At 41.8% G+C, this 25,686-nt stretch overlaps 1 protein-coding gene across 4 annotated transcripts in view; it reads left to right on the top strand.

Annotated features, from left to right (window-relative positions):
- aspscr1 (ASPSCR1 tether for SLC2A4, UBX domain containing) overlaps positions 1-25,686 on the top strand; it is a 101,490-nt gene that overhangs the window by 73,900 nt on the left and 1,904 nt on the right. For all 4 annotated transcript variants that reach the window (XM_042056174.1, XM_042056173.1, XM_042056175.1 and 1 more), the window contains 2 exons: positions 1,805-1,874; positions 23,181-23,356. In XM_042056174.1, coding sequence (XP_041912108.1) covers positions 1,805-1,874; positions 23,181-23,356 — 246 coding nt within the window. The remainder of the gene's footprint in view (positions 1-1,804; positions 1,875-23,180; positions 23,357-25,686) is intronic.

Below are 25,686 nucleotides of genomic sequence, written 5' to 3' on the forward strand. Positions count from 1 at the left end.
AGGTCTTCGCTGATGTGCACCCCCAGGAATTTGGTGCTGCTCGCTCTCTCCACCACAGCACCGTCGATGGTCAGTGGCAGGTGTTGGGTGTGACCTCTCCGGAAGTCAACAACAATCTCTTTGGTCTTGCTGACGTTCAGCAGGAGGTTGTTGTCCCTGCACCACGTGGTCAGATGGTCGACCTCCAACCTGTATTGAGTCTCGTCGCCCTTGGTGATGAGACCCACCAGAGTTGTGTCGTCAGCAAATTTCACTATGTGATTGTTGCTGTAGGTTGCAGTGCAGTCATGCGTCAGCAGGGTGAAGAGCAGCGGACTGAGCACGCAGCCTTGGGGGGCCCCTGTGCTCAGTGTGATGCTGCTTGAGGTATTGTTGCCAACACGTACTACTTGAGGCCTCTGACAGAGGAAGTCCAGTAGCCAGTTGCAGAGGTAGGTACTGAGTCCCAGTTTGTCAAGTTTGCAGATGAGTTGTTGTGGTATTATGGTGTTGAATGCAGAACTGAAGTCTATAAACAGCAATCTCACATATGAGTCTCTTTTTTCCAGGTGGGTGAGGGCTGGGTGGAGGGCAGAGCAGATTGCATCCTCTGTAGACCGCTTGGCTCGGTATGCAAACTGGAAGGGGTCCAGGGTGGGGGGGAGAATGGCTTTGATATGTGACATGACAAGCCGCTCAAAGCACTTCATGATGATGGGTGTCAGTGCCACAGGGCGGTAGTCATTGAAGCAGGATGGAGCAGTTTTCTTCGGCACAGGTATGATGGTGGCAGCTTTGAAACATGATGGGACGATGGCTTGCTTCAGGGAAGTGTTAAAGATGTCTGTGAAGACATCCTTAAGCTCCCCTGCGCAGTCCTTCAGCGCACGACCTGGGATGTTGTCTGGACCTGTTGCCTTACGGGTGTTGATAGCAGCAAGTGTCCTCTTCACGCTGTCATTCATCCAGCCGTTGGCAGATGTGGCAATGACTGCTCTTGAGATCTCTTGCTACATTGCCTTCACTTCACAGATGGCCCCCCAGAAGACGACATAAGGCTTGAATTTAGTGCCATCAGCCTTGGCAGCAAGGACAACAGTGAGATGGCTTTTCTCGTGGCCTATTGTTTTGAGCGTAACACTCTTCGTCCCTCTTATGTCAATGGTACTGGGAGACACCATATCGAACCAAGCGGCAGTCTCATCCATTGCAATTATGTCCTTCTCTGAAAAGGCTTAGATTTGTTAGCAAGCATTGCCCCCCTCTGTGGTACTTGCATGTTACCATCACAAGCATAATGTTGAGGCCTGCCCAGAAAAACGTTGATTCCAATAATAGCCCCGGCCTCTATTGGAGACCGGCCTTTATTTACCTCCTCTGACAGTGAGACCGGCCAATGTCAGAGACCCGGCCGCTAATGGAATACAGGCCAATATTAGAGGATTTACGGTATTCATTAACAACCCTAGTATGTTACTGTGTCGCCCACATAGCAGCGCCACATCTCCTGGGAAATGTGTCCCCTTTTGTGAAGAATCCTTATGTGTAGGATTGAAATAACTCTTTCCTCTTCCTCTCTTCTCTGAGCACAGCTGTTACTCTTTGCATGTCTTCATATGTATGTATTTTGAGTTTTCTCTTATAAAATGATAATGAATTACTTTTCTCCCTCTCTCTCCTTAACTATGCACTCTGTCAATGAATAGAAATATGTATATCATAATATAACAAGAGTATATCAGACATGCTACTGTATGTTCCAGAATATGATACCTTTATAACTAGCCGACTCAGAATGTGTGTGTGTGTTTACTTTGCTTCACAGATTGTTTCTTACAGAGAGAAATTCTGGAATCAAGTGTCTGTGCTCAACAAGCAGATGAACTCATAGCTGGGTAAGTTTTCTTTCTTTTACAAGAGATCATGAGCAAAGTGAGCGAAAAATCATTTTTTATTTTACTTAGCTACTTTTACAGATGATCTTCAGACCAAGCCTTACAAAATGTATCACATTCATGGTATTCTTGTATGGCATCCAATCAAAATCTTCGGCAAGGCTAAATACACGGCTGTATCTGACGATTTTGGTGTCACCCTTTCACCCCTCTTTGGTCTAAAACCATAGTTATGATTTTTGTTTATCTTAGAGTGTTTTCACACTTGGGGCCAGATGTACTAACACTTTTGCGTGTGTATCAGTTAACTTCATTCAACTGCGCTTGCATGTAGGCTATGCCGTTCAGTTGTGGATGTTCATAAATTGCGGTAGGGGGCGGAGAAAGGCAGAGAAAGGCAGAGATTACCCGATAAACTGAAGGTTTGATAAATACCACGTACACTTGGGTATCACAGCGTTCGCTATCTGCGGTTTGTCCATGCTGCTGATAACACTACGTTTGCAAATGTCTTTTTGTCCCTTTCAGCCTTCTAAACGAAAACTCAGATCGATGACTCAGCATATTTTGTGCATATGTGAACATGCCAACCAAACTCAGACCCCTCTAACGCAAACCAAACTGAGACCACCTAGGGAGGTAGTGTCAGCACGGTTCGCTTTGAAGTCCGGGGCACAGTTTGCATTATCTGTGCATTGTGTATACAAATCGCCCTGGGTTCTCTTTCACATTTACATTGTAGGCTACCCTATTTTGCCATTACCAAAAGAGAAAGCATGTTGTTTGTTATAAAAAAAAAAAACTTATCATTAGGCTCATGATGGGCCTACAGCCAAACAAGTGTGTTCTAACATTAGGCAGAATATCTGTTCATTTAAGCTATTGGTAACTAACAATGTAGAAATCAGTGAACTTTGGATTACACTGCTCACCATTTTTTATGATCTGCTAGGCTATCTCTCTGTTGAACTCTTCTTGCAAGTAGCAAACATATTCAAGAGGCTGCGTAGCGCAGTTAATGGCCCGCTGTTCACTTGTCATTTTGACGTGAGCTAAAGTTGGACATAGCAAGAGTTGGATAAAGAATGGCTTTGAATGAGCTATGAGTTCATTTAATTAATTTATTACAGCCCCCCTAGAGGCCAAATAACACCAATTTTATTGCACGTCCTCACAATCAGGTACCAAGTCCCTGTACCAAGTTTGGACTTAGTACTTCAAAGCGTTGCTGAGATATGAGCTCACTTCCTGTTTTGATGTAGTGATGTAAATGTCCTAGTGTGTCCTCCTAATCAGGTCTATATCTGTAGGGTTCTTGTCTGTGTTGGCCAACACTTGTAGTGACATATTTAGCCTAGACAGTGGTTTACTTTGACATTTTGTTCTTGCCCTTTACTCTGCCATGGTATATATAGCCTCTTTGGATGGGTTTAGTGTTGTAACTCAATGGTTCCCAAAGACTGGATTGCGCGACCCACAGGTAGGTCGCAGGATATTTAATTTTGGTCGTGATTTACATCTGCAGTGTACCTTTCAGCCAGGAAAGCTAGGGGCTTTCTATTAGGTTAACTACCTTTTGTTAACGATCACAGTCTTAGAATTAGAAAATATGTGATAGTGTTGCATTTGGGGTAGCTTTTTGGGTTTTCTCACCCTGTTTATGTCTGTTATAAGTCTAAGTCTAAGTCTAGGGATATTACAGGTGAAGAGATATCCCTGTATAACTTCCACAGCTGTTTATTAGGGCCCGAGGATCAGAGGTGCAAGCTGGAAGCATATAGTTTCACCTACATGGACAAAATTTGGTAGGTGTGTGTAACTCTCCAAGACGAACATTACATTGCATTAGCCACACCCAACCGGAAGTGATATATTTGGGATTTTGTGCGTTGTGACTAGGGCTGTCAATCAATTAAAACATTTAATCTAATTACAGTGCATGAAATCTCAGGCTTTAAGCATACAGTCTCATTCTCTTAAGACTGCACATCATGTTCAACTGTTTCCTCTGTCCACAACTGTTTCAAAATAAAAGTCCTCACTACAATAATTCCCTATTGAATAATTTAACCATTTAAACTATCCACCTATTTAACTGTTCAGTCAGTCCAACTATATTTAACCTCATCTACCTAGCAAATAATTTCAAGGATACAAGGAAGTTTATTGTCACATGCATATAGTTACTGCAAGTAAGAAATGCAGTGAAATTATGTCTGGTGTCAGCCTATTTGTGCATTTATGGGGGGGTAAAAAGTGCAGTAGAAGAGGGGTTTAGTAGATTAAGTGGCAAGGGCTGCATAAGAAAGGTGGGGGAGGATTGGGATTGGGGGGGGGGGGCACCAACAAGGAGCACCCAAGAGCAACAGGGGCAAGGAAAAACTCCCTTTCCAAGGAAGACACTTGGGCAGATCCACGGCTCAAGGGGCTAACCCAACTGCCAGGGGTCTTGGTGTGTGTGTTGGGGGATGACAGGGGAGATGGGATAGTGTGCTGTGTATGTGGGGAGAGGGCAGTGTGCAATATGTGTGTTGGAGAAGCTTCCTCATGAGACAATGTGCTGTGTATTGGTGGGAGGGGGGGGTGCAGTGTGCTGTAAAGTTGGAGAAAGTCAGATGTGTGTGTGTGTGTGTGTGTGTGTGTGTGTGTGTTGACGTGTGATGAAATAAGAAAATAAATAAAAGGTCTGTAGCATAGGGAGAGGGATGAAAAAGTGCTAAAAGTCATGTGTGTGTGTGTGTGTGTGTGTGTGGGGGGGGGGGGGGGGGGTCATGAGTGCTGAGGAGTGAATGAGTGCAAAGTCAGTATAGTGTGAGTTCACAGTTGGGGAATGTTTGAGAGTGCTGAGGAGTGAATGTGTGCAAAGTCAGTATAGTGTGAGTTCAGAGTTCGGATGGCCTGGGGATAAAAACTTCTCCTGAGTCTCTCAGTTCTGGCTTTGTGACTACATAGGCGTCTTCTTGATTTCAGCGGTAGGAATAATCCATTGTTAGGATGAGAAGAGTCCTTCAGGATCTTTTGGGCTCTTAGGAGTACTCATCTGGAATAGATATCTTGTAGAGCAGGGAGTTGAGTTCTTATAGTACGTTCAGCTGAGCGCACTACTCTCTGCAGAGTACTACAATCTCTAACTGTGGAGTTCCCATACCAGGTGATGATGCTACCAGTTAGAACACTCTCAACCGCTGAAGTGTAGAAGGCCTTCATGATGAATGTAGAAACTTTGAATTTCCTTAGCTGACGAAGGAAGTAGAGTCGTTGTCTGGACTTCTTCAGAACATATTGAGTGTTAACAGTCCATGTTAAGTCTTCAGTAATGTGGACACCAAGGTATTTAAAACTTGTGACTCTCTCTACAGGTTTGCCCCCTGATCATTAGTGGGGTGTAACTGTAGTTTTGCTGCTGCCTTCTGTAATCCACTAACATTTCCTTGGTTTTATTGACATTCAGTGTCAAGCTGTTAGATTGACACCACTGTGCCACCTCATCAACCTGAATCAAGTAGAGCTGTTCATTGTTGTTACTAATCAGGCCCAAGATCACTGTGTCATCTGCAAACTTGATGATGGAGGTATGACTACTGTTGGCTTTGCAGTCATGTGTGTAGATGTTGTACAGCAGTGGACTCAAAACACAGCCTTGGGGAGCACCAGTGCTGATGGTTAATGTGTCAGATGTCAGACCCCCCACTCTAACCACTTGTGAACGGTTGGTGAGAAAGTCAAATATCCAGTGACACAGGGTGGTGTTCAGTCCTAAGGCCTTCATCTTTGTGACCAAGGTGAGAGGTACTATCGTGTTGAATGCTGAACTAAAGTCAATGAACAGCATCCTCACATAATTCCCATTCCCCTCCTCCAGGTGAGTTAAGGTGGTGTGCATGAGGTTTGAGATGGCATCCTCTGTAGACCTGTTGGCTCTGTAAGCAAATTGGAGGGGGTCGAAGGAGGCAGGGAGGGATGAGCAGGTAATGTTTTTCACAAGCTTCTCAAAACACTTCATCACTGTAGACGTCAGGGCTACTGGGCGGTAGTCATTCAGACATGATGGACTTTTGTTTTTCGCTACTGGAACAATGACAGACTGCTTGTTGATGTGTTAAAGATATAAGTGAACACAGGAGCTAACTGAGCAGCGCAGGATTTCAAAACCCTGTTAAAAATTCCATCCGGTCCAGCAGCTTTTCTACAATTAACCCTCCTAAAGGCATTGCTCACATCGACCTCAGAGACACAGAAAGGTGCATCCTCATTTGCTTCACATGCTGCAGCTAGTGCAAGATAGTCTGTGTTTTTCATGTCAAAGCGAGCATAAAAAGCATTAAGTTCATCAGGGAGCGCTTTACTCACATTCTTCATAGGAGGGGACTTTCTTTCAAAGCCAGTGATGGTTCGGAGTCCTTTCCACACTCGTGCTGAATCACCCTCCAAGAAATCAGCTTCAACTTTGTCTCTATAGCGCCGCTTAGCATCTTTAATAGCTTTACGTAAACTATAAGATGCTGCTTTGTAATCCGTCATATCCCCTGAAATAAGCCCAGCATTATAAGTGATGGTGTGTGTCTTTAATGCCGTTCTCACTTCTCTATCCACCCATGGCTTCTGGTTAGGGAAGCTTCGGATCTTTACAGTTGGGATGATGGAATCAGTTAGCATATTGATGTAACTCAATGATACTTTCGTAAACTCATTGATGTCAGCAGAGTTCATCTTGAACATCTCCCAGTCAGCGTTGCTAAGGGCGTCCTGTAGCCTGGCTTCAGATTGGTCAGTCCAGCGCTTGACCTCCTTCGTCACTGGGGGGGTCCCTCTGACTTCTCTGTTTGTACATAGGCAGTAGGAAAACAGCGGCATGATCTGATTTTCCGAAAGCTGGTAGAGACTTAGCTTTGTAACTGTTCTTGAACTGTGTGTAACAGTGATCCAGTGTGTTGTCACCACGTGTAGGGAAGTGAATATAGCAACCACCACAACTAACCTAGCAACAGCCTAGCAACCACTTCCACAGTTACAACCTAGCAACCCATATAGCAACCAATGAGTTTAACCTAGCAACCAGCATAGCAACCACCACAACTAACCTAGCAACAGCCTAGCAACCACCTCATGTACCCTAGCAACAGCCTAGCAACCATGGCAAATACCCTAGCAACAGCCTAGCAACCACTTCCACAGTTACAACCTAGCAACCAACATAGAAAACAATTAGTATAACCTAGCAACCAGCATAGCAACCACCACAACTAACCTAGCAACAGCCTAGCAACCACCTCAAGTACCCTAGCAACAGCATAGCAACCACCATAACTACCCTAGCAACAGCCTAGCAACCATGTCAGATACCCTAGCAACAGCCTAGTAACCACCACAGCAACAGGATTACCCAAGCAACCAGCATAGCAACCACTTAATTTGGCATAACAACCAACATATGTACCCTAGCAACACTATTGCAACTATATCTGTATTATTTGTTTTCACTCTGTATATATATCATATTTTCTGCATTTTCATGCACTGTATTTCCTTCAGGAAATGCTTTTCTAGTTATTCTTCCCACCAAATTTCTACGTCTAATTCAGCTTTATCCGTTTAACGTAGAAACTTCGTTCAAACTTTGTAACGTAGGTCTTGAAAAGGACACCTGGGGAATGTATTTTTCACTTTTGTAAACTTTATACTTTTTGAGGTATTAATAAAAAACAAGCTTATTTTTCCCCATAGACTTAACATTGGGCTGATGACATCACAATGGGCTAATTAACTTGATTTGCACCTGTATCAACTTCCAGCTGCTCAACTAGGACCCATCAAAGGGCCAGTTAAACTGATTGCACCTGTATCAACTGCTTTTTGCTCAACTAGGCCAACTCTCTCTGTGTCTCTCCATTCTACAAGGATATAAGGCACATTCCATCCAACTATCCATTCATCCTCTTCAAACCATTCACTCATCCACCCATTAAACTATCCACCAACATCCATTAAACAATCTGCCTATCAACATCCATTCAACTTTCTGTCTATCAACATCCATTACACTATCTACATTCAACTTTTAAACTATATACTCTGTCTCAGGCTTTAAGCATACAATCTGGCTCTCTTAAGACTACAGATTCTGTTCAACTATTTCCTCTGCCCACAACTGTTTCAAAATAAATGTCCTCACTACAATAATTCACTATTAAATAATTTAACTATTTAAACTACTCAACTATTTAACTGTTCAGACATTTCAACTGTCAGTTGTTATCAACTATGACTCCTGCCAACTCTTTCCAAGCATCCATTTCTGCAATGAACATATCTTAAAAACAAGTTTGGCAGATGAGTGAATCAATGAACAGCCAAACCAACATTATAGACTTAAAAGTTCTAAGTGTCTCTCTTTTACTATAATTTCCCCTTTGGATCAGGCATCAGCATAGTGCCTGGTGTCAGATTTTTAGCATGATAAATGCAAATGACTGAAGTTACCACTCACTGTCAATGACGTGCAGAATAGGCTACCCTAACACCAAGGTAATGTGTGGAATACCACCTATCAGGGCTCGAAATTAACTTTTTTTCTCAGGGTCCCGCAGCTGTCCCGAATTCTACTTGGCACTGTCCCGGACTTAAACACCAGTGTCCCAAATTCAAGTTCTTGTTTTTTCCCATTCTACATAATAAACAGCATAATGATCAGTAACTTGCATCACTTAATTAGCTCGGTCTAGTCCACCATGTCAGTTCTGAACAATTTATTAAAGACCATTTTTATTAACATTAATCATCTGCTGTTTCACGCAACACTTATTTTCAGAGATTGCGCTTTTGGCTCTTTTTTGAGGTTGCACTAGACATTCATTGTCCATCGTTTTGACGGACAGGGTTGTAAAACATTCCGTCAATAATCTATTTTCACGTGTCTTTAATTTCAATGTCAGTTTGGTGTGAGGTCATGGCCACAGATCTCAGTGAAAACAATAAGTAGCGTGGGAAATTACCACAAAGCTGTCAGATAGGCTACTCTCCTGCCACGCTCTCGCCCTCTTGTGCACACTCAAATGCGTTCCCAATTAAATTAAGTAGCAAAGCGTAGTTAGATCTGCTGCAACTATGTATCTCGATGTAACAAGCTGTTTTGACATTGTAAACGTTCTCTAAGAAGAGTGTAAAGCAGGTTGCAGTGGCCTAAAGTTAACCACAACGTCGTCTATTGCTGGAAAAAATAGCGAGCGGCCTGGTCTAGTGGCGGGCCGGATCTATGATAAACTAATAAATGCTCGGCGGGCCGGATTAAAGTGCGTTGCGGGCCGTAGTTTGGACACCCCTAGCCTTAGAACTGCCACAGCGAAATGTCAAATGCTAACTTAAATAACTGTTTTCATTGTTATAGGCTACCTTGCAACACTATCTTTTTGTCAAATCGCTGTTGCGGTAGGCCTAGGCTATTTAGCTCAGCATGATATTGGTGACGTCTGTCACTGACAGAAAACACGTAGTCAGAGGGCTGTCACCTCGTTTTTTTAGAACACCAGTGTAACCTTAGGCCTGCACTATCAGTAAAAATGTTCACAATGTCATGAAAACAAATGCCATTTACCTGCCTGCTAGTTAGGTAAGTTAACCTCTATATCGGAAAGTGACCCATTAGGCCTACCGCCCGTACCCTATTTTTGTGTCGGCCTATGAGTCACTTAATATTCATTTAACCAATACGGCGGATTCCTAAGGAAACGCAAGCACCCAGCCCATTTGGGTATCTTACTATATTTGTACCAAAAATAACATTGTAGCCAACAGTGATTTGAAGAGCAGTAGCCTAAACAGTGTTGTAAGGCTGCGTGTACAAAACCGCGTCTTTACAGATCAGCTGGCTAACGCTGCTTTTGCCAGCTGCCCGTCACGCCAGATCAAATTTTGTATAATTTTATAAAGACGAGAAAGATACGTTTAGATTATCATGTGAACAGTTTAGGAAAAAAGTACCTATTTTGAAATTTGCTTTGCCATTTTTTCTACTGTCCCAGAGTTGTCCCAGACATCATTCTATTGTGTCCCGGAAGCATTTTTTATGGTCCCCGGGACGTCGGGACATCGTTAATTTCGAGCCCTGCCACCTATGATTTATCCTTTTTTTGGCCATTCAAACATGTAGATTTTTATTCAATAAAAAATAGATTGTTGCCTTTTCTATCCAGTAGGTGGCAGTCTAGGATAAGAAATAGCAGTTCAAGAAAATAAACTAAATAGTAGGAACAAAGAAATTAAAGCAGCATAGCCTACAAGTGCAAACGGAAATCTACTGTGTGAAGTTATTGGAATGGAAATAAATGTAACCACCTTCTACAATTTTGTTTCAAGTGTGCAACAAATGTAGTCAATTTATTAAGGGAGTTTGTCGGTTAGTTAGGCGGTCATAGGGTAGGCTCAGCAAAACATTAGCAAAGTTAACTTTGACAAGGCTGCCGGCTTGCATTATTATCCTCAAGAGGTGTGCTAACTCGTAGGCCTAACTCTGGATTATTTTGCATTGAGGTGCTACTTCAGACTTGATGAACTCCTATGGTAGGCAACAGAAATGCCTTACTGCAGAAATAGTAGATTGATGCTCCTGTCAACAGTATTGGTCTGGGCATTCTTTTTAAAACTTAGGCCTAAGCTAAATGTTTCATTCAAAGCAGTGCTTTCTCGTCTGCCTCCTTCAGTCACGATAGCCAGACTGCACTGGGTCAAATGTCACTATGAAATGCTATTAATAATTTTTTTCCGTTATTATTTCTGTAATTAATAAATCAAAATTAACGCATTATTTTGAAAGCCCTAGTTGTGACACATGATCAATTTCAACGTACTTCTCCTAGATGATTCATTGTGAAGCTTTTTTTGCTATGTTGTAATATGCTGAAGTGGCAATTTGATGAATTGATCGACTCGCCACATAAACAGGAAATGTGTCATAAATTCACCATGCATTGATTGATATGCTTCAAACTTCACAGATTATTTACAATTATGGTAAATGGCATTTACATAGCACTTTAATCGAGTCCTCCGAGCACCCCAAAGCGCTTTACAATGTCATGCCTCACATTCACCCATTCACACACACCGAGGCGGAGGCTGCCTTGCAAGGCGCCCACCTGCTCATCAGGAGCACTGGGGTTAAGTGTCTTGCTCAAGGACACTTGGACAAGGTCAGGAGGAGTTGGGCTTGAAACGGCACCTTCCAGTTGCTGGACGACTCCTCTACCTCCTAAACCACTGCCACCCACATGGTAACAGGGCTCTCAAGTTTTGGAGACAGGCAAGAGTGACAAAACAGAGACTGAACTATTTGGCCGCAATTCCCAATGGAAGAAAGCAGGCACTGAGCTGCACTGATGTTTGTCCTTCTTTACGCTTCTCTCATCTTCTCAAAGGAACTCTAGATCTCATTCATAGTGACCATTGGGTCCTTGGTTACCTGTCTGAGCAAGGCCCTTCGTCCCGGATTACTCAGTTAGGCAGGCCCATTGGGTGTCATCATAATCATAATATTAACCTGAGAAATTTCAGACCATTAATTTTAAGCAAAGAACATTTCTGATACACGTTTTGGTTGGCCAGATGGTGGCGCTATGTTAGGCATGGAAATTACACATGTCATCACAATAATGATATTTAATATTTTGTAAAGTTTCAGATCAATCAGTTAAGGTATTGCCCATTTCTGGCACATTTCCTGCTTGGCCAGGTGGTGGCCCCTAACCTGACCCTAGCCAGATGAATTTCGTTCCGCTTAGCTCCGCTTAGCTCCGCCTAGCTTCACTCACATCCATCTGGGACCTCTTCCATTGAGAGTGATTTCTGCAACCGACTTTATGGTTCAGCCAATCAGGACGCAGGGCGGGAGTTTCATAGATGTGACTTAGTGGAGAAGCGACCCTGAGACTGTTATCAGTGTCATGGGTTGGCTTCGATGTGAGTGGTTGAAGTAGCACGTCAATAGATGACGGACAAGTGGCTTATTCAATCATATGCAATCATTTTTTGATTAGGCCCAGCCTTCTGAAACACCATTCCAATGGATCGGTTCCAGATGGATGAGTGGAGCTAGGCGGAGCGAAATTCATCTGGCTAGGGTCAGGTTAGGTGGCCCCAGCAAAGCAGGTCGATTGTGTGTCTATACATTATCATAATCATAACATCTATTAACCTAAGAAGTTTCAGGGTGTTCATTCAGATTACTTTCTGCTATGTTCCATTTACTGTGATGGCATTCCATAGGTGACGCTACACTGCAATTACATAGGCTGCAAAGATGCATCTGAAAGTGACCAATTTACCACAAATATTTTGTGATCTATCGTGCTACAGTTGAGAAGTGATCCTAAAAAGTTGTTTACCGGATGTATGGATGTATGTTACCGGATGTATGGTGGTGGGGAAGGGGGGGCATTATCCCCCTTCATGTTTGCCTTAAGGCTGTTTCATGCTTCTGCGTTGACTCCACGCAATGACTACAGTGGGCATCGCTTTCAAATGGCCACTTCAGTCGCGCATTACGAGGCGTGAAGCTGCGTGAAGCTTTAGTACCACTTTCAGCCACTGTGCTTCGCTCTGCCACTGTACATCGCTCTCTCAGTAGTCTGACTGCCGCCCCTTCTGAAAAAGCAGGAGGCTAGGCTACCTTTAAACGTAATTGTTACCGAGAGGAATCCCAGCCTACGAATTCAATAACAAAATAAATCGTAATTAAACATTACCTCGATTAAGGCTACTTGGGTATGGCTTAAGGCTTGACTACACGGTGGTAGCGAAAATCGAAATCTGCTTTTGATAGCCTACCGGTGCCGCTCCACAAAACGAAAAAATATCTTAATTTGCTGTCTATGTTATTGTCAGTGTTGGGGGTAACGCAACTACGCAAATCAAAACAGTGTCTTAATTTGCCCTTCTTCTTGACTGCAATGTAGTCAATTGACTGCTTGACATGTCATTTTTATTTTTCTGTACAATAAACAAATACATCTGCTTTATGCCGCAGAATTACATTCTATCTGGCTGACTGCAGACGCGCCACTTCCCTCCCCATATTCCAAGATTAAGATAGTAGCCTATACAAAAAGCACTTCATACTATGATAAAAAAAATCGTTAAAACGAATAGCTATTTACAATTTGACAAAACACTGGTCCTCATTTTGCGAATGCGAGGACGATATGAGCCTGTTGCATTTAGTTAGATGTCCGAGTCACGCATAATGAAAACCACTAGCTCGTAATCACAATAATTTAACACAGACAGTTGGATAGCCTACTTCATCATGTCCCCATGCCTACATTTTTGTGAGTAGCATAGAGATCGTTAAAAACAATAAAGTATGGCTCTCCGTTTGGGACATCGAAAACGTATATTTTTAATAGACTACCGTCGAAGATGCTGACTTACAAAAGCCTCGGGATAACACGTTATCTCCACTATCATCAGTCATGCCCTTTGATCAAAGTGGGGAATGAAATAAAAGTTTGAGAACCACTGGCTTAGCAAGTTAACTGCAGTCCAGAACACAGAATCTGTTGCAATATTCTGATGATCGGCGATGATATCGGCAAATGTTTGTTTTCCAAAGTAAGAATTTCACTTCACCATGCACCTTCGACAATGAATAGCTCATTACACTTGTTACTGTTAAACGTAGGCCTACCTGGTATCATTACAAACATTATTCTGTGTCCTAAAACTGGCATATTTTATGGCATTGTGTCATGTAAGTTCGTTGCAAAATCTAGAGAAATGTGTGAGGTGGTCAGCGGGGCACAATTGAGACACACATTGGATTGTGTTATTACTTGAACATTCCACACTATCCACAGCTGTGATAGGCCTATCAGGGGCAGGAGGATTACTGTTAGCGCAGGCTTTATATAAAATTCTTCAACAGAAGGCCTCGAATGTTGTCTTGTTTGTGGAGCGCTTTGCTTCACTTCTGTAATCTCGGCTTCATTGAAAATGAGGGCTTCCCTCAATGACCCTCCGAGAATAAATAAAGGTTGAATGAATGAATGAATGAATGAATGAATGGCCAAAATAAAGGCCTGTGGTTTGCGCAGCCTACAGTAAATAACAGACCCGCCAGAATGTGAGTTATGATGCTTTTTTACGAGCAAGATGTTTTTGGTACCCTACGCACACTGCATGTTCTTAAATAACAATGATCATCAGTAATATTCGACCATTCATTTGGGTAAATGGGCAAGCGTGACCACCTTGATTGACTGATTGGCTGATGATTGTAACGCAGGCATGATTCCAAACACCTCCCTTACGATGATGAGTGACAGGCAGTGGCGTAACAAACCAATAGTGGACCCAGGTGCGAGAGCGCTACGCGGGCCCCATATCAACATTTATTAGTCCAGGATGAATTAACTCTGATACATGCAATACACATTAAGGGTGACTTCAATTGTTTAATGCAAAGGGCCTGAGGCACCGAAGTAGTTTAGTAGTAGTAACACACGACTACATAGTAGTAACACACGACTACATAGGATTCATTACATGTGAAAACATTAAAAATAATTTTATTAACAGCCTGCAGGCCAGGGTAATCTAATAGTACTGCATTAACATCAACTCGCATGGAATTATGGGAACACTCAATGCGCTCAATGCGCCTCTTCAACCATCTGCTGAAACTGCAAGCGTAGATTGCATGCTTATAAACTCACACTGCGCAGAAACAAAACTTAATGTAGCCTAACTTATTTAACCGTGCAGAAACCAAATAAAATCATTCATATGCATACAATCCCCAATATGCGTGAACTAGGCCATTAGAAGAAGGCCATCTTACGAGCCTTTCGTAGTGCAAAATCGTTAACGATGTTCCCAATATTTAATGCTCTGGCTCTCGTATTTTCAATGGACAGGATAGCTAACCCACTGAGCCTCTCCTGCCCCATGCTGCTCCTTAGGTAGGTCTTAATAAGTTTGAGTTTGGGAAAAGATCACTCAGCTGTTGCCACAGTCACAGCCAATGTCAGAAACAACATGACAGCAGTACACACTTCCCCGAATGTGGATGTTACACTGTCATAATCTACCACCAGCATTTTGGCAAGTTGAAAAATAGATGACTTCTGTGAAATCTCTGCTTTAAAGCAAGACCTGAATGAGAGGAGTTGTGTTGGGAATGTCGGTGCAATGTCCCTGCTATAATGGTCTGACAAACGTCTTGCCTTTTCAAGCAGTTCATCATCACCTGCGAGTTGAAGGGTCATAGGACGTAAAGACTCAAACACATGACAAGTTTCCCGCATACTTGCAAATATTTGGGAAAGCTGACTGATTATGATGTCCAGAGTTGCATTAAATACCTGCACTTTGAAGTATCTCTCTGCATCGGTTAAGCGCTCATCTTCCGATAGTTCGTCAAAGTGACGCTTCACTCTCCGTGCTCTAACATTTTCAAATACTCTGAACCCCCCATTTATTTGCGAGCGTCTGCGCTGTAACCTTGGTCTGGTCAAAGGCACGCCAGTAGTCAGAAAGGACCTGTATAGAATTTTCCAGCAAATGCATTGCGGGGGTAGCGGCGGGCCCCGGGAGGTCACGGGCCCTGGTGCGACTGCACTTGCTGCACCTACTATAGTTACGCCACTGGTGACCGGTGACAGGTCTCAGAATGCGTGCGCTACACAAGGACGGAAGATGATGAATAACTGGGGCCGTAGGCTATTCACAAAGGCTTTTATCTTACTACTAGGAGTAGGCTACTCCTAAATCGCACTTAAAGATTTTAGCTTGGAGTTTTCTCTTAAAAGTTATTCACAAAGCCTTTCAGACAACTCCTAAACTAGGAGTGAGTCTTCGTGGCTATGGTGGACGTCATTACTCATGCACGAGCTTGACTGAAGTGACCACCTTGATTGGCTGACGATTGTAACGCGGGAATTCCAAACACCTCTCTTCCGATGATGAGTGACAGGTGACAGGTCGGAGAATGCGTGCACTACACAAGTAGTGCGAAGGACGGAATATGATTAATAACTGAATAAAAAGGCCTAGCCTAAATGAATAAAGAGTAAGGCAAAACAAATAGCCTAGTAGCCTAATGAAACATAGGCCTATGGATTGATGTAGTAGCCTATCTTTGCAACATTATTATGACCGCCGCGCAGCGAAGCGGCGGTCATATAGGTTTAGTCAGATTTTTTTTTTTTTTTTCTTTTTCGCATGCCCAAATTTCCGTCAATGAGTCCCGGGACACTGAAAGACCGGGGTACACGAAACTTGGTGGGCATGTAACCCCACATGGATAGCATGGAACCATCGTTTTTCGTTTTGATCTGTAGCCCCCCCGCTGGACTGGACCCCCCGAAAGGAGGGTAGGGCAGACACAGTTTTTTGTGAATATCTCGAAAACCGTAGGGTTTAGGAGGACCATTTTTTTTTTGTATGTTGATCTCAAGGGGCCATGTCAACCCATTCCATAACCACTCATTTCATGTATAGCGCCACCTAGTTAAACACAAAAAAGTAAAAATGAGGTGTTGTAATTGAAGGTATCTGTGACCTAACATAGTCAAAACTGCATGAAATTGGAAGTGTAGGATCATTATGACACTCTCTGTATGCACGCCAAGTTTGGTGGAATTCCGTTCATGGGGGGCCACACAATAAATTAATTTATGTTACTATACACCAACTGGCCTGTAGGTGGCCGGAGACAGTTTTCTGTGAATATCTCGAGAACCGTAGGGCCTAGGAGGTCCACCTTTTTTATGTATGTTGGTCTTAAGGGGGCATGTCAACCCATCCCATTACCACTTATTTCATGTATAGCGCCACCTAGTTAAAAATTAAAAAGCAAAAAATTAGGTGTTTTCATCACAATATCTCTGGCTGACAAGGTCAAAACTGCACGAAATTAAAAGTGTAGGATCATTATGACACCCTCCGAATGCATGCCAAGTTTTGTGTACTTTCGTTCATGGGGGGCCTTACAATAAAATAATTTATGTGTACATTTAGTGACGTACACCAACAAGGATTCCCGGGACACTGAAAGACCGGGGTACACAAAACTTGGTGGGCATGTACCCCCACATGGATAGCATGGAACCGTCATTTTTCGTTTTCATCTGCAGCCCCCCCGCTGGACTGGACCCCCCGAAAGGAGGGTAGGGCAGACACAGTTCTCTGTGAATCTTTTATGGTATGTTGGTCTCAAGGGCCCACATCAACCTGGCTCATAATCACTCATTTGTGATTTGCCCCCCCCGGTAAAAAATGAAAATCAGTAGGATTAAAAGAAAACCAAAATAAATATTCATCATCATCATCATGGCTGCATTTTCAGTATTGGCGAGAAGTAGTCGTTTGTCCACTAGATGGCGCATCGTTGCAGTGAGACGTAATTTTGTTGGAAGTTAAAAGTGGGTTGGAAAAAACAATGGACGCTTCATACAAGGACTGTAATTTACCGCAGCGAACATCTAATAAGGATAGGACGATGTTCACATGAAGTGTAATTCCCATTTCTTCTTGAAGCCGAAATAAATCTGAGGATGTTTATCGGACATGCTTGGTTTTTACTGCAGATACGTTAATCTTGTAATATCAATAAGGACCTAGGTAATGTTACCGTTAGCGTTGGTTGAGTGATGGAGGCATTTGATTTATTGCATTTGTAGAAAACTATAAATGCGGTTATACCAAGCAAATGTATAGCAGCACTGTTTGTATCTTTCGACTGTCATTTATTGCACATGCTACAAAATCATTCTGTGCAATGGAAGATTTACCAACGTTACACCGGTCTGATACAGTTTTGCCTATACATGCGTGAGACTGAGACGCCTGTTTATTTTGTTTTAAGTGCGTGCAGGGTAGGGGAATCGATGTGCTTTGATTACAGCTTGGTAGTTGTAGTCTGTGAAATTAAAAAGCACGTGTGTGTGAAGTATCCAAACAATGACACCTTCATTTCATTATGGCTGCTTTAGCAAAACACCTTAAGCTACTGTGTAGTGGGTCCCATTTAGAAGTGGCTACTTCATTCGCGCTTTCCTTGACTCATGGAGCTGCGTGAATGTTATTACAACTTTTCGCCACGATATGACAGTTTAAGTCCGCTTGATACTGTAAGGCGTAAGCCATTGGTTTCCAATGGAGATTTTATTTGTGTCGCCAGCATAGCCTATTGACAATTTATGTTGTAAATAGGCCTACCTTATAATCCTACCTGTAGCTTAGGGAAGCTAACAGCTTTCTATTAGGATCTAGTTTGTTAGTTACCATTTTGTCATAACTCCCTGATGCATTTTTGCATTTAGAATAGCCAGAGCGTGTATATCTCAATCAGAAAATTAAACAATATCGGGTGCCTATGGACTAGGAGCCTGATCTGCCCGCTATTTATTTTTTGATTTCTTAAAAGATTGAGCTTGGTCTGATGAAAGCCAGACTAGCCATGGACCTCAGTTAAACAATGCAAGGGAACATGAATCAGCCTATATTTGCACGGACAAAAGCTCTTCAACTTTGGCCCGTTAAAATGTGTATGAACAGTCTAGCGACGCATTTCATCAAGGCCCATTTGGACATGTCAGTTATTTGCACCACTGGTTAGATGTAAAACAGCATTTCGTTTCAGACTAGGCTACTGTTACTTAATTTGTGCATTAACAATAACGTTTCAGACTACTGTTACTTAATTTGTGCATTGACAATAAAGTATTACATGAACTAAAGATGACTAAAATCTTATGTAGAAGAAGAAACATTCACAAAAAATCCATCCATCCAAAAATGACCTTTAATTTTGATAGCTGTTGAAAACGGCATGGAACTGACAGAGATGTTTTTGTTTAAAAATACATAAAAAATAAATAAATAAATAAATAAATAACATTATGCTGATACCTTTTGCTTTTCCCAAATACAATGTAGCCTACAGGTGTAAGTGACCTTTCATCAATCCAGTTGCAATGGATGAACTGTGATGAACTGCCCTACTTGTGATTGTTTAGAGATTTTAAAGGTTTTATAACAATTCTACATCTTCTTTGGCTATTCTACAATCTATTCACCTTTTCAGCACCAGTAGGGTACTTTCTGTGCAGCCGCACACACACACTCAGGCATGCCAAACAAGCATACACAAAAGTTTCAAGAGTGGGGGATGGAGTAAAATATGGAGACAAATTGAAGTGTGATTTATTTTCGCGGAACGGATGTACAGGACTGAGCGGCGGTCATATTTTGTACCGCTATGCGGTACATCTAGTTAAATTAATCCTTCACCATATGCCTAGGCTATGTTTGCAAAGAGGAGAACATTTTAATTTGATTCACAATGAAACGTTACATTTCATTTACATGTTAACAATGAGTAATTTTGGTTGTTGTTGGTGGCGTTATTGCATCCCTTTTATGAATGCAAAATTGTTCCCTCGCGATTGGAAGCTCCTGTTGCGCATAGGCTACGCATTTCAAAACATCGCAACGTAAAATGCCACAAAAAAGCTGTTTATGAATAGGTCTTAGTGAGTTAGGAGTCCTCTCGACTTAAGCTGTCCCAGACTTAGGTGCTACTTTTAGGTCTAAAATGCTTTATTAGGCCTACATGTACTTTTTGTGAAAAAATGAGGAGTCCTAAAGTTAGGAGTGAAACGCCCATTATTTTTAGGAGTTGCTCCTAAATTCGCCAGTTAGGAGCTACTTTTAGCCTTAAAATTCTTTGTGAATACGGCCCTGAATAAAAAGGCCTAGCCTAAATGAATCAAGGCAAAACAGCCTAGTAGCCTAATGAAACATACGGATTGATGTAGTATCTTTGTAACATTATTAAATTATTCTGTTACTATGCCTACGTTTGCAAAAGAGAACATTTTAATTTGATTCACAATAATGTTTCATTTAATTTACATGTTGACAATGATTAGCCTAGTTTTGGTTGTTGTTGGCGTTATTGCATGTTAGTTATGCCTACAATGCAAAATTGCTTCCTCACGATTGGAAGCTCCTGTAGCTGCATCAAAACACGGCAAAATGCCGCAGCTTTGTGAATAGGTCTGTGAGTAAGGAGTCCCAAGGAGGTGGGAAGGTGTGATTTGTTGGGGGCAGGGCCGATTAACTGGGCACAAATGTCTAATGGCCCCCCTTCCCCCAACGTGAATCGGGTGGTTAGTTAATAGGCCTATCGTGAAGATTTTTCCTGCCAGCACGAGCGCATCTGTGAGGCCAAGCCTCACCAAGTAGCTCGTTTGTTTACAACTAACATTCCATTTAATTAAACTGCTTTATAGGCTATGCCGAAATAGTTTTCAACATTTTGAATATTAGTGTCGGGTGAATTGAAATGTTCTCAAAGTAGCCTTATGGCTGAAAGCTGCTTAGGATCCCCCCCGTCAAGCAATATAACCATACAAACGCGCTTCCTGAACTCATTGTAAAAAAAAGGAGTAATTTTGGCTTTGTCAGAACTGAAGAGCTGTGGACGGCACGGCACGGTATGCCCAATGAAAATAAATTAACACAACGCAACACAACACAGATCCCGCTTCTCTCGCGTCAATCACTGACAGTAACCTAGAATAAATGCATGGGGAAAAACACTTCCCCATGACAACATCGTAAAACACTGAAAGTTAATATTTTGTCACTAGCAACATACACCTGTCCTTTGTTAAATGTATTATGTTCCAAGTAGCCTATGTGTAATTCTGCTTCATGAAGTTGAACAAATACATTTGCTTATTTCACAGAAAAATATAAATAGCCAGTTAGGGTCTACAGTGCAGAGTTGGTAAGTTATGGTAGGCCAACTTGCAGTGAACATACAAACGGGGAAATTCTTTCTCTTGTAGCTGAGTAGCCTCAGGTGCGCACGTAGACATAAGGCCAAACATGCAAGCGCCAATGAATCGTGCTCTCATGACAATCACGCCGTTAAACTTAAATAGGTTAACATCACTCTAAGTTCGCCTTCAAGCAAGGAAAACGATGATTTGAAGACATCTGTTTCGTTGGAAGGGCAAGGGGTAGCAACAGGGCAACACAGAGACAGGCCCGATGGCAGGGCTGTTATGAGAGTATTAAAATATGGGATATTCTACAGGAAAACATTAAAACGGCAAGACAGTGGGGGAAAGTTAAAATATGTGATAAACAGGAAAAAGTTGGCATGCATTGTTTCGGTCCCCGTGCACAGGGATTATTTGTCATATTATTAATCACATATGATTATTTGTGAAATTGTGCAAACAGGCGCAACACATTTGAAAAGGAAGGACTGGTAGCATGCAAGCTCACGGGAAAGATTGATTTAAGAACGTTATCACAGTGTGTGGCTGTGGCGCAGGCGGAAGACAGCGACAATTGGCAGGGGAGGGTCATGTCTTTTTTAACAATTCTGTCAGAGGGTCATTGAACAATTTCTAGCAGGCAAGAGAGGGTCATGCAACTTGCAACTGAAGCACTCAAAATTCCTCCGGTGGCCCCTTCAATAAATAACGAACAGTCCCTAGATTGCTGCTGGGCTATATGTCTTGGTTCATGTCTGTCATTGCCGTCAAACGCATAGCCTATCTCGCGGTTGCATCCATTACAAACAAGCATGCAGGGCAGGCATATTTCTGGCTATTAAATTATTTCTAAACCAGTCTGCTAAAGTCTGTAGTGAAGTCTGTGTAGGGTTTTCCAGGCTCCATTTCTTTTTACGAGACACCCTACTCACTTGAGCCATCTACCGGTTGTTTGGGTTGTTGCAGCGTCTCACTGGAAAAATACAAATTAAAGTCGCGTGATCCCACGCGCGGACCGCGAGTGAAGCTGGCCAAGTCGAAGCACTGCCCACTGTACATTGTTGCCTTGACTGCTGTGCTGAAATATTAATGTTATTTGTTTGGCCTTTTCCTACCTAGATTTTGTAAAATATATAGTAGCCAAATATATCAATATCATTGGTATTATCTTTGTACTATTGTGTGTATGTGTCTTTGTGTGTGTGTGTGTGTGTGCCTATCTCTCTGTGTGTGTGTGTGTGTGTGTGTGTGTGTGTGTGTGTGTCTCTCTCTCTCTCTCTCTGTGTGTGTGTGTGTTGGTGTGTGTGTGTGTCTGTGTGTTTGTGTGTCTCTCTCTCATTCTCTCTCTCTCTGTGTTGGTGTGTGTGTTTCTGTGTGTGTGTGTGTGTGTGTGTGTGTCTCTGTCTCTCTCTCTCTTTGTGTGTGTGTGTGTGTGTGTGTGTGCTATGGAGTTCCCAGTGCCAAGGCTTTTCCCCCGTGCCTCCTATACAGAACATTCAGTTTGTAGCCTTAGAAAGTCACAAACATTTAGCTGAAGTAAACCTATATGACCGTTTTCAATTAGGCCAGCTGAGTTTGCCAAATACTAGCTAGGCCAACAAAAATAGAATTGGCTTCGTTACACCAGAACTTAAAGAAGAATTTTATCTTAACGAAACACAAATGACTGAGTAGATCACATTACACTGAGGTAGTTTAAAGTAAGTTGCCATACGCCCTTTGGTGCGTAATAGGCTACTACAGGAAAATCCCTGATACTCGTGAAACGATGCAAAAACTTCTTAACAAACTAAATTTTTTCCTCCAGGGCTCAATGTTCCATCAGTCAGCGTCCACAAAGTTAATCAAGCCGTTCAAACGTAACTTCAGTACCAAATTTAAACAAGATCTTCCTCAAAAACGTTTGGCTGTGTGAGTGAGAAACCAATGGTGCCGAGTGCGGGAAAAGTTGAGGACAGAAGACGTTCACTGTGCTTTCTGTAGAAGTGTAAGCCTACAGTACATAAACACGTTTCTTATTCAATAGCACTATTGTTTTATGTCTTCATTCAGAGCTCATGACAGCCAGTCAGCCTTTGCGAACACTTTCACAACTCTTATGATTACAATGAATTATGAGTAGCCTAAAATACACATTGATATGCTGTTCTTATCAATGAAGACGTCATTTTTGGTTGGTTATTACATAATGCACCATATTATTACATATTCATCCATTTTTTTCACGACACCCGCATTTTGTAATAACAACCACAAGTAATAACTTATTACATAATGCAGCAAAATGTATTAAATATTGCGTTCAGGCAGTTTATTACATAATGCGGCAAATTATTACAAAATGCGGCAGTTATTACATAATGATGTGAAAATGTATTACATTTTGTCGAGTTATTACATAATGCGTTGTTACAATGCTAGTCATGTTTTTTGGCAATTATGGCAGGCCAGGTTGTCTGTATTGTTACCTTGTTTTCGTCTTGATAGGATTTGCCTCATTCTATCTCCCTCCCCCTCTCAGCTGCATCTCCAAGTCTTCAGTGCCATCTTCAGGCTTGATAACCTCTCAGGACTCCTGTCCTCTGCCTGCAATGTCCAGTGCAGCCACCAGTCATCAGGAAACTGAGCTCCTTCCTCAGGCACCAAGGCCAGTCGTGACTGATCCCACCAAAATACCAAAGTGGCTCAAGCTGCCAGGTACATAACACAATATGTACAACACATTTACAGCATAGCCAAATCAATGATACCAAATGGTATGGTCCACACTTCTGTATGAACTATGAACTACATTTTTTAGAGAGAAGACTTGTTGCTTGGGCTTGAGTTGAGTCTCCTCTTGTAAGGAAGATCATCAAGTGGCTTTACAAAATGTTACCTAGTTGGCTGGCTGTGTACAAACAGAAACGGACAGTATTGCTTGCTAGGGACTAAAAACAATGATTTTCATTTCTGTTTGTTGTGAGCAAAAATATAATTTTTATTTTCCCGTTCCAGTGTTCCAAGCATTATAGAACATAGTTAATAACGTTCATTTAAAAATTACATTGCAAATTGTTTTTATAAGGCATGATAGCCTTAGCTTTTTCTTTTTACATACACGACAATCCAGACTATTTTCATTTGTAGTCTCCGTACCAAGTGCTACTGGAGCAGGGGCGTCTCCCTCTATCTTCAAGAAACTCTTAAAGACCCAACTCTTCCGAGAGTAGCCTATCTAGCCCTTTCTTTCTACTGCAATATCCTTCGACCTCACTTTAATTAGAACTTTTAGTAAACTTCTGCACTTGAATTCCTTGAATTTCCCCTGGGGATCAATAAAGTATCTATCTATCTATCTACTTTTATAGTAGTAGTATTTTTGTCACCCAAGGTATTCTATGCAATTTAGCTTGAATGCTATTCCTAATGTCGCTTTGGATAAAAGTGTTTGCTAAATGAATTAATGTAAATGCAAAGTAAGGTTGCTCAAAGGATTCTCATTCATGGCACACACACTCAAGAAAGTTGTGCCACCATAGGGTGTGCCACTAACATCTATTGGTGTAAACAAAACTTAATGAGAGCAACTGGAGCATGGAACATACATGTACATACATTTACATGGACATAGAACCTAATTGATTTATGTCTCAATCAGAATAAAAATGGTTCATGTTAACATTTGATCGATATGAATCTGCCCAATCTGATTGGAATTTCATTCAAATGGACAGAAGTAGTGTATTCCATTCCTTATCTGATTGAACAGCCATGTATGATTGCTTCTTGGTCAGGGTATATGCAGGAATCATAGAGTTGAACTTACTACTTTTTACTACCTTTTTTACTAGCTCCACAATATTTTTTACTACCAACACGACATCAAGCAGCAGCCCTTTTTTTTTGGGGGGGGGATGCAAAGCGCCACTTAGCCTACTACTTGCTAGCTGCTAGTACACTAACAATTTCTAATTGTGATCATTAAGTATTGTCATTGTCAACAACAATGTTTTTTTGTAGTGTCAAGTTGAGTTTCAGTTGTCCTTAGCCCTAATAAGGTGAATAATAACCTTAACCTTGGCACTTCTTAAAAACAAATGACACTTAAAACCAAACATGTGTGGTCAAAAATGAAGAACAAACACCACCGACTAATTATTATAGGCTAAATTATAGGCCAAATAATGAACAATGACTGTGAAATCAGGTAGGTTACAGAGTTTGTTCTCTTTTCCCCCCTAATACCACCTGTCACTAGCTAGATGCTTTCAAATTTAACATGGTTTAAACTCGTATGTTGCAGTATACGTTTTCTGTCACTGCAATAAAACTAGCCTATTTGAAATATTTTGTAGGTCTGCTGTTCCTTTTATGAGAACAATTTAACTGACTGATCAAGTTTTCATAGGCTATTGAATGCTTTAAATGTGAATGCCATAAACTTACCGGTAATTCACCATTAACTACATTATTGGTTCTTCACGCAGTTGTTGTCTAAATGCAGTGTTTTGTAGGCTATTCAAAGCATTTCAATCAGTTGTGGTGTAGGCCTATGTCTTGAGTGATCGCTGTCCCTTTAAATGTCTGGGACTTTAAATTACGTTTGAACTCCATGCTGTTTTTGTTGATCGACAATAAATGACACACGCACTTGTGTGGTTAAAGGTGAATTGTTTTCACTCATTTTCTTGCAATTCCCACATAACATTAGATACTACAGTAGGTCTAGGTTACATTTAAAAAAAATGTTGTCGATTACTATGTCAGTGACTAGTTCGAACTTTGTTACTGATGGGCTAGGTGGAATAATTTCATTATTGCACGGTTCTGGATGATCAGAGTCAGATGGCAGCGCCACTGTCAGCTGAACGAAAGCTTACACACTAGTCAAGTCCACAGTTGTTCAAACTTCCAGCTGAAGTAGCCTAGTGCGAACTGAGAGAGTTGCCTCCTAACGGAGTGAGTGTAGCCTATATTTTCTTAGCTGCTAGAGTGATAGGCTAGCCTACATCTACCGCTCATTTGCTACATTAACAAATATTATC

The sequence above is a fragment of the Alosa sapidissima genome, chromosome 12 (genome assembly GCF_018492685.1).
Source record: "Alosa sapidissima isolate fAloSap1 chromosome 12, fAloSap1.pri, whole genome shotgun sequence".
Lineage (NCBI taxonomy): Eukaryota > Metazoa > Chordata > Actinopteri > Clupeiformes > Clupeidae > Alosa > Alosa sapidissima.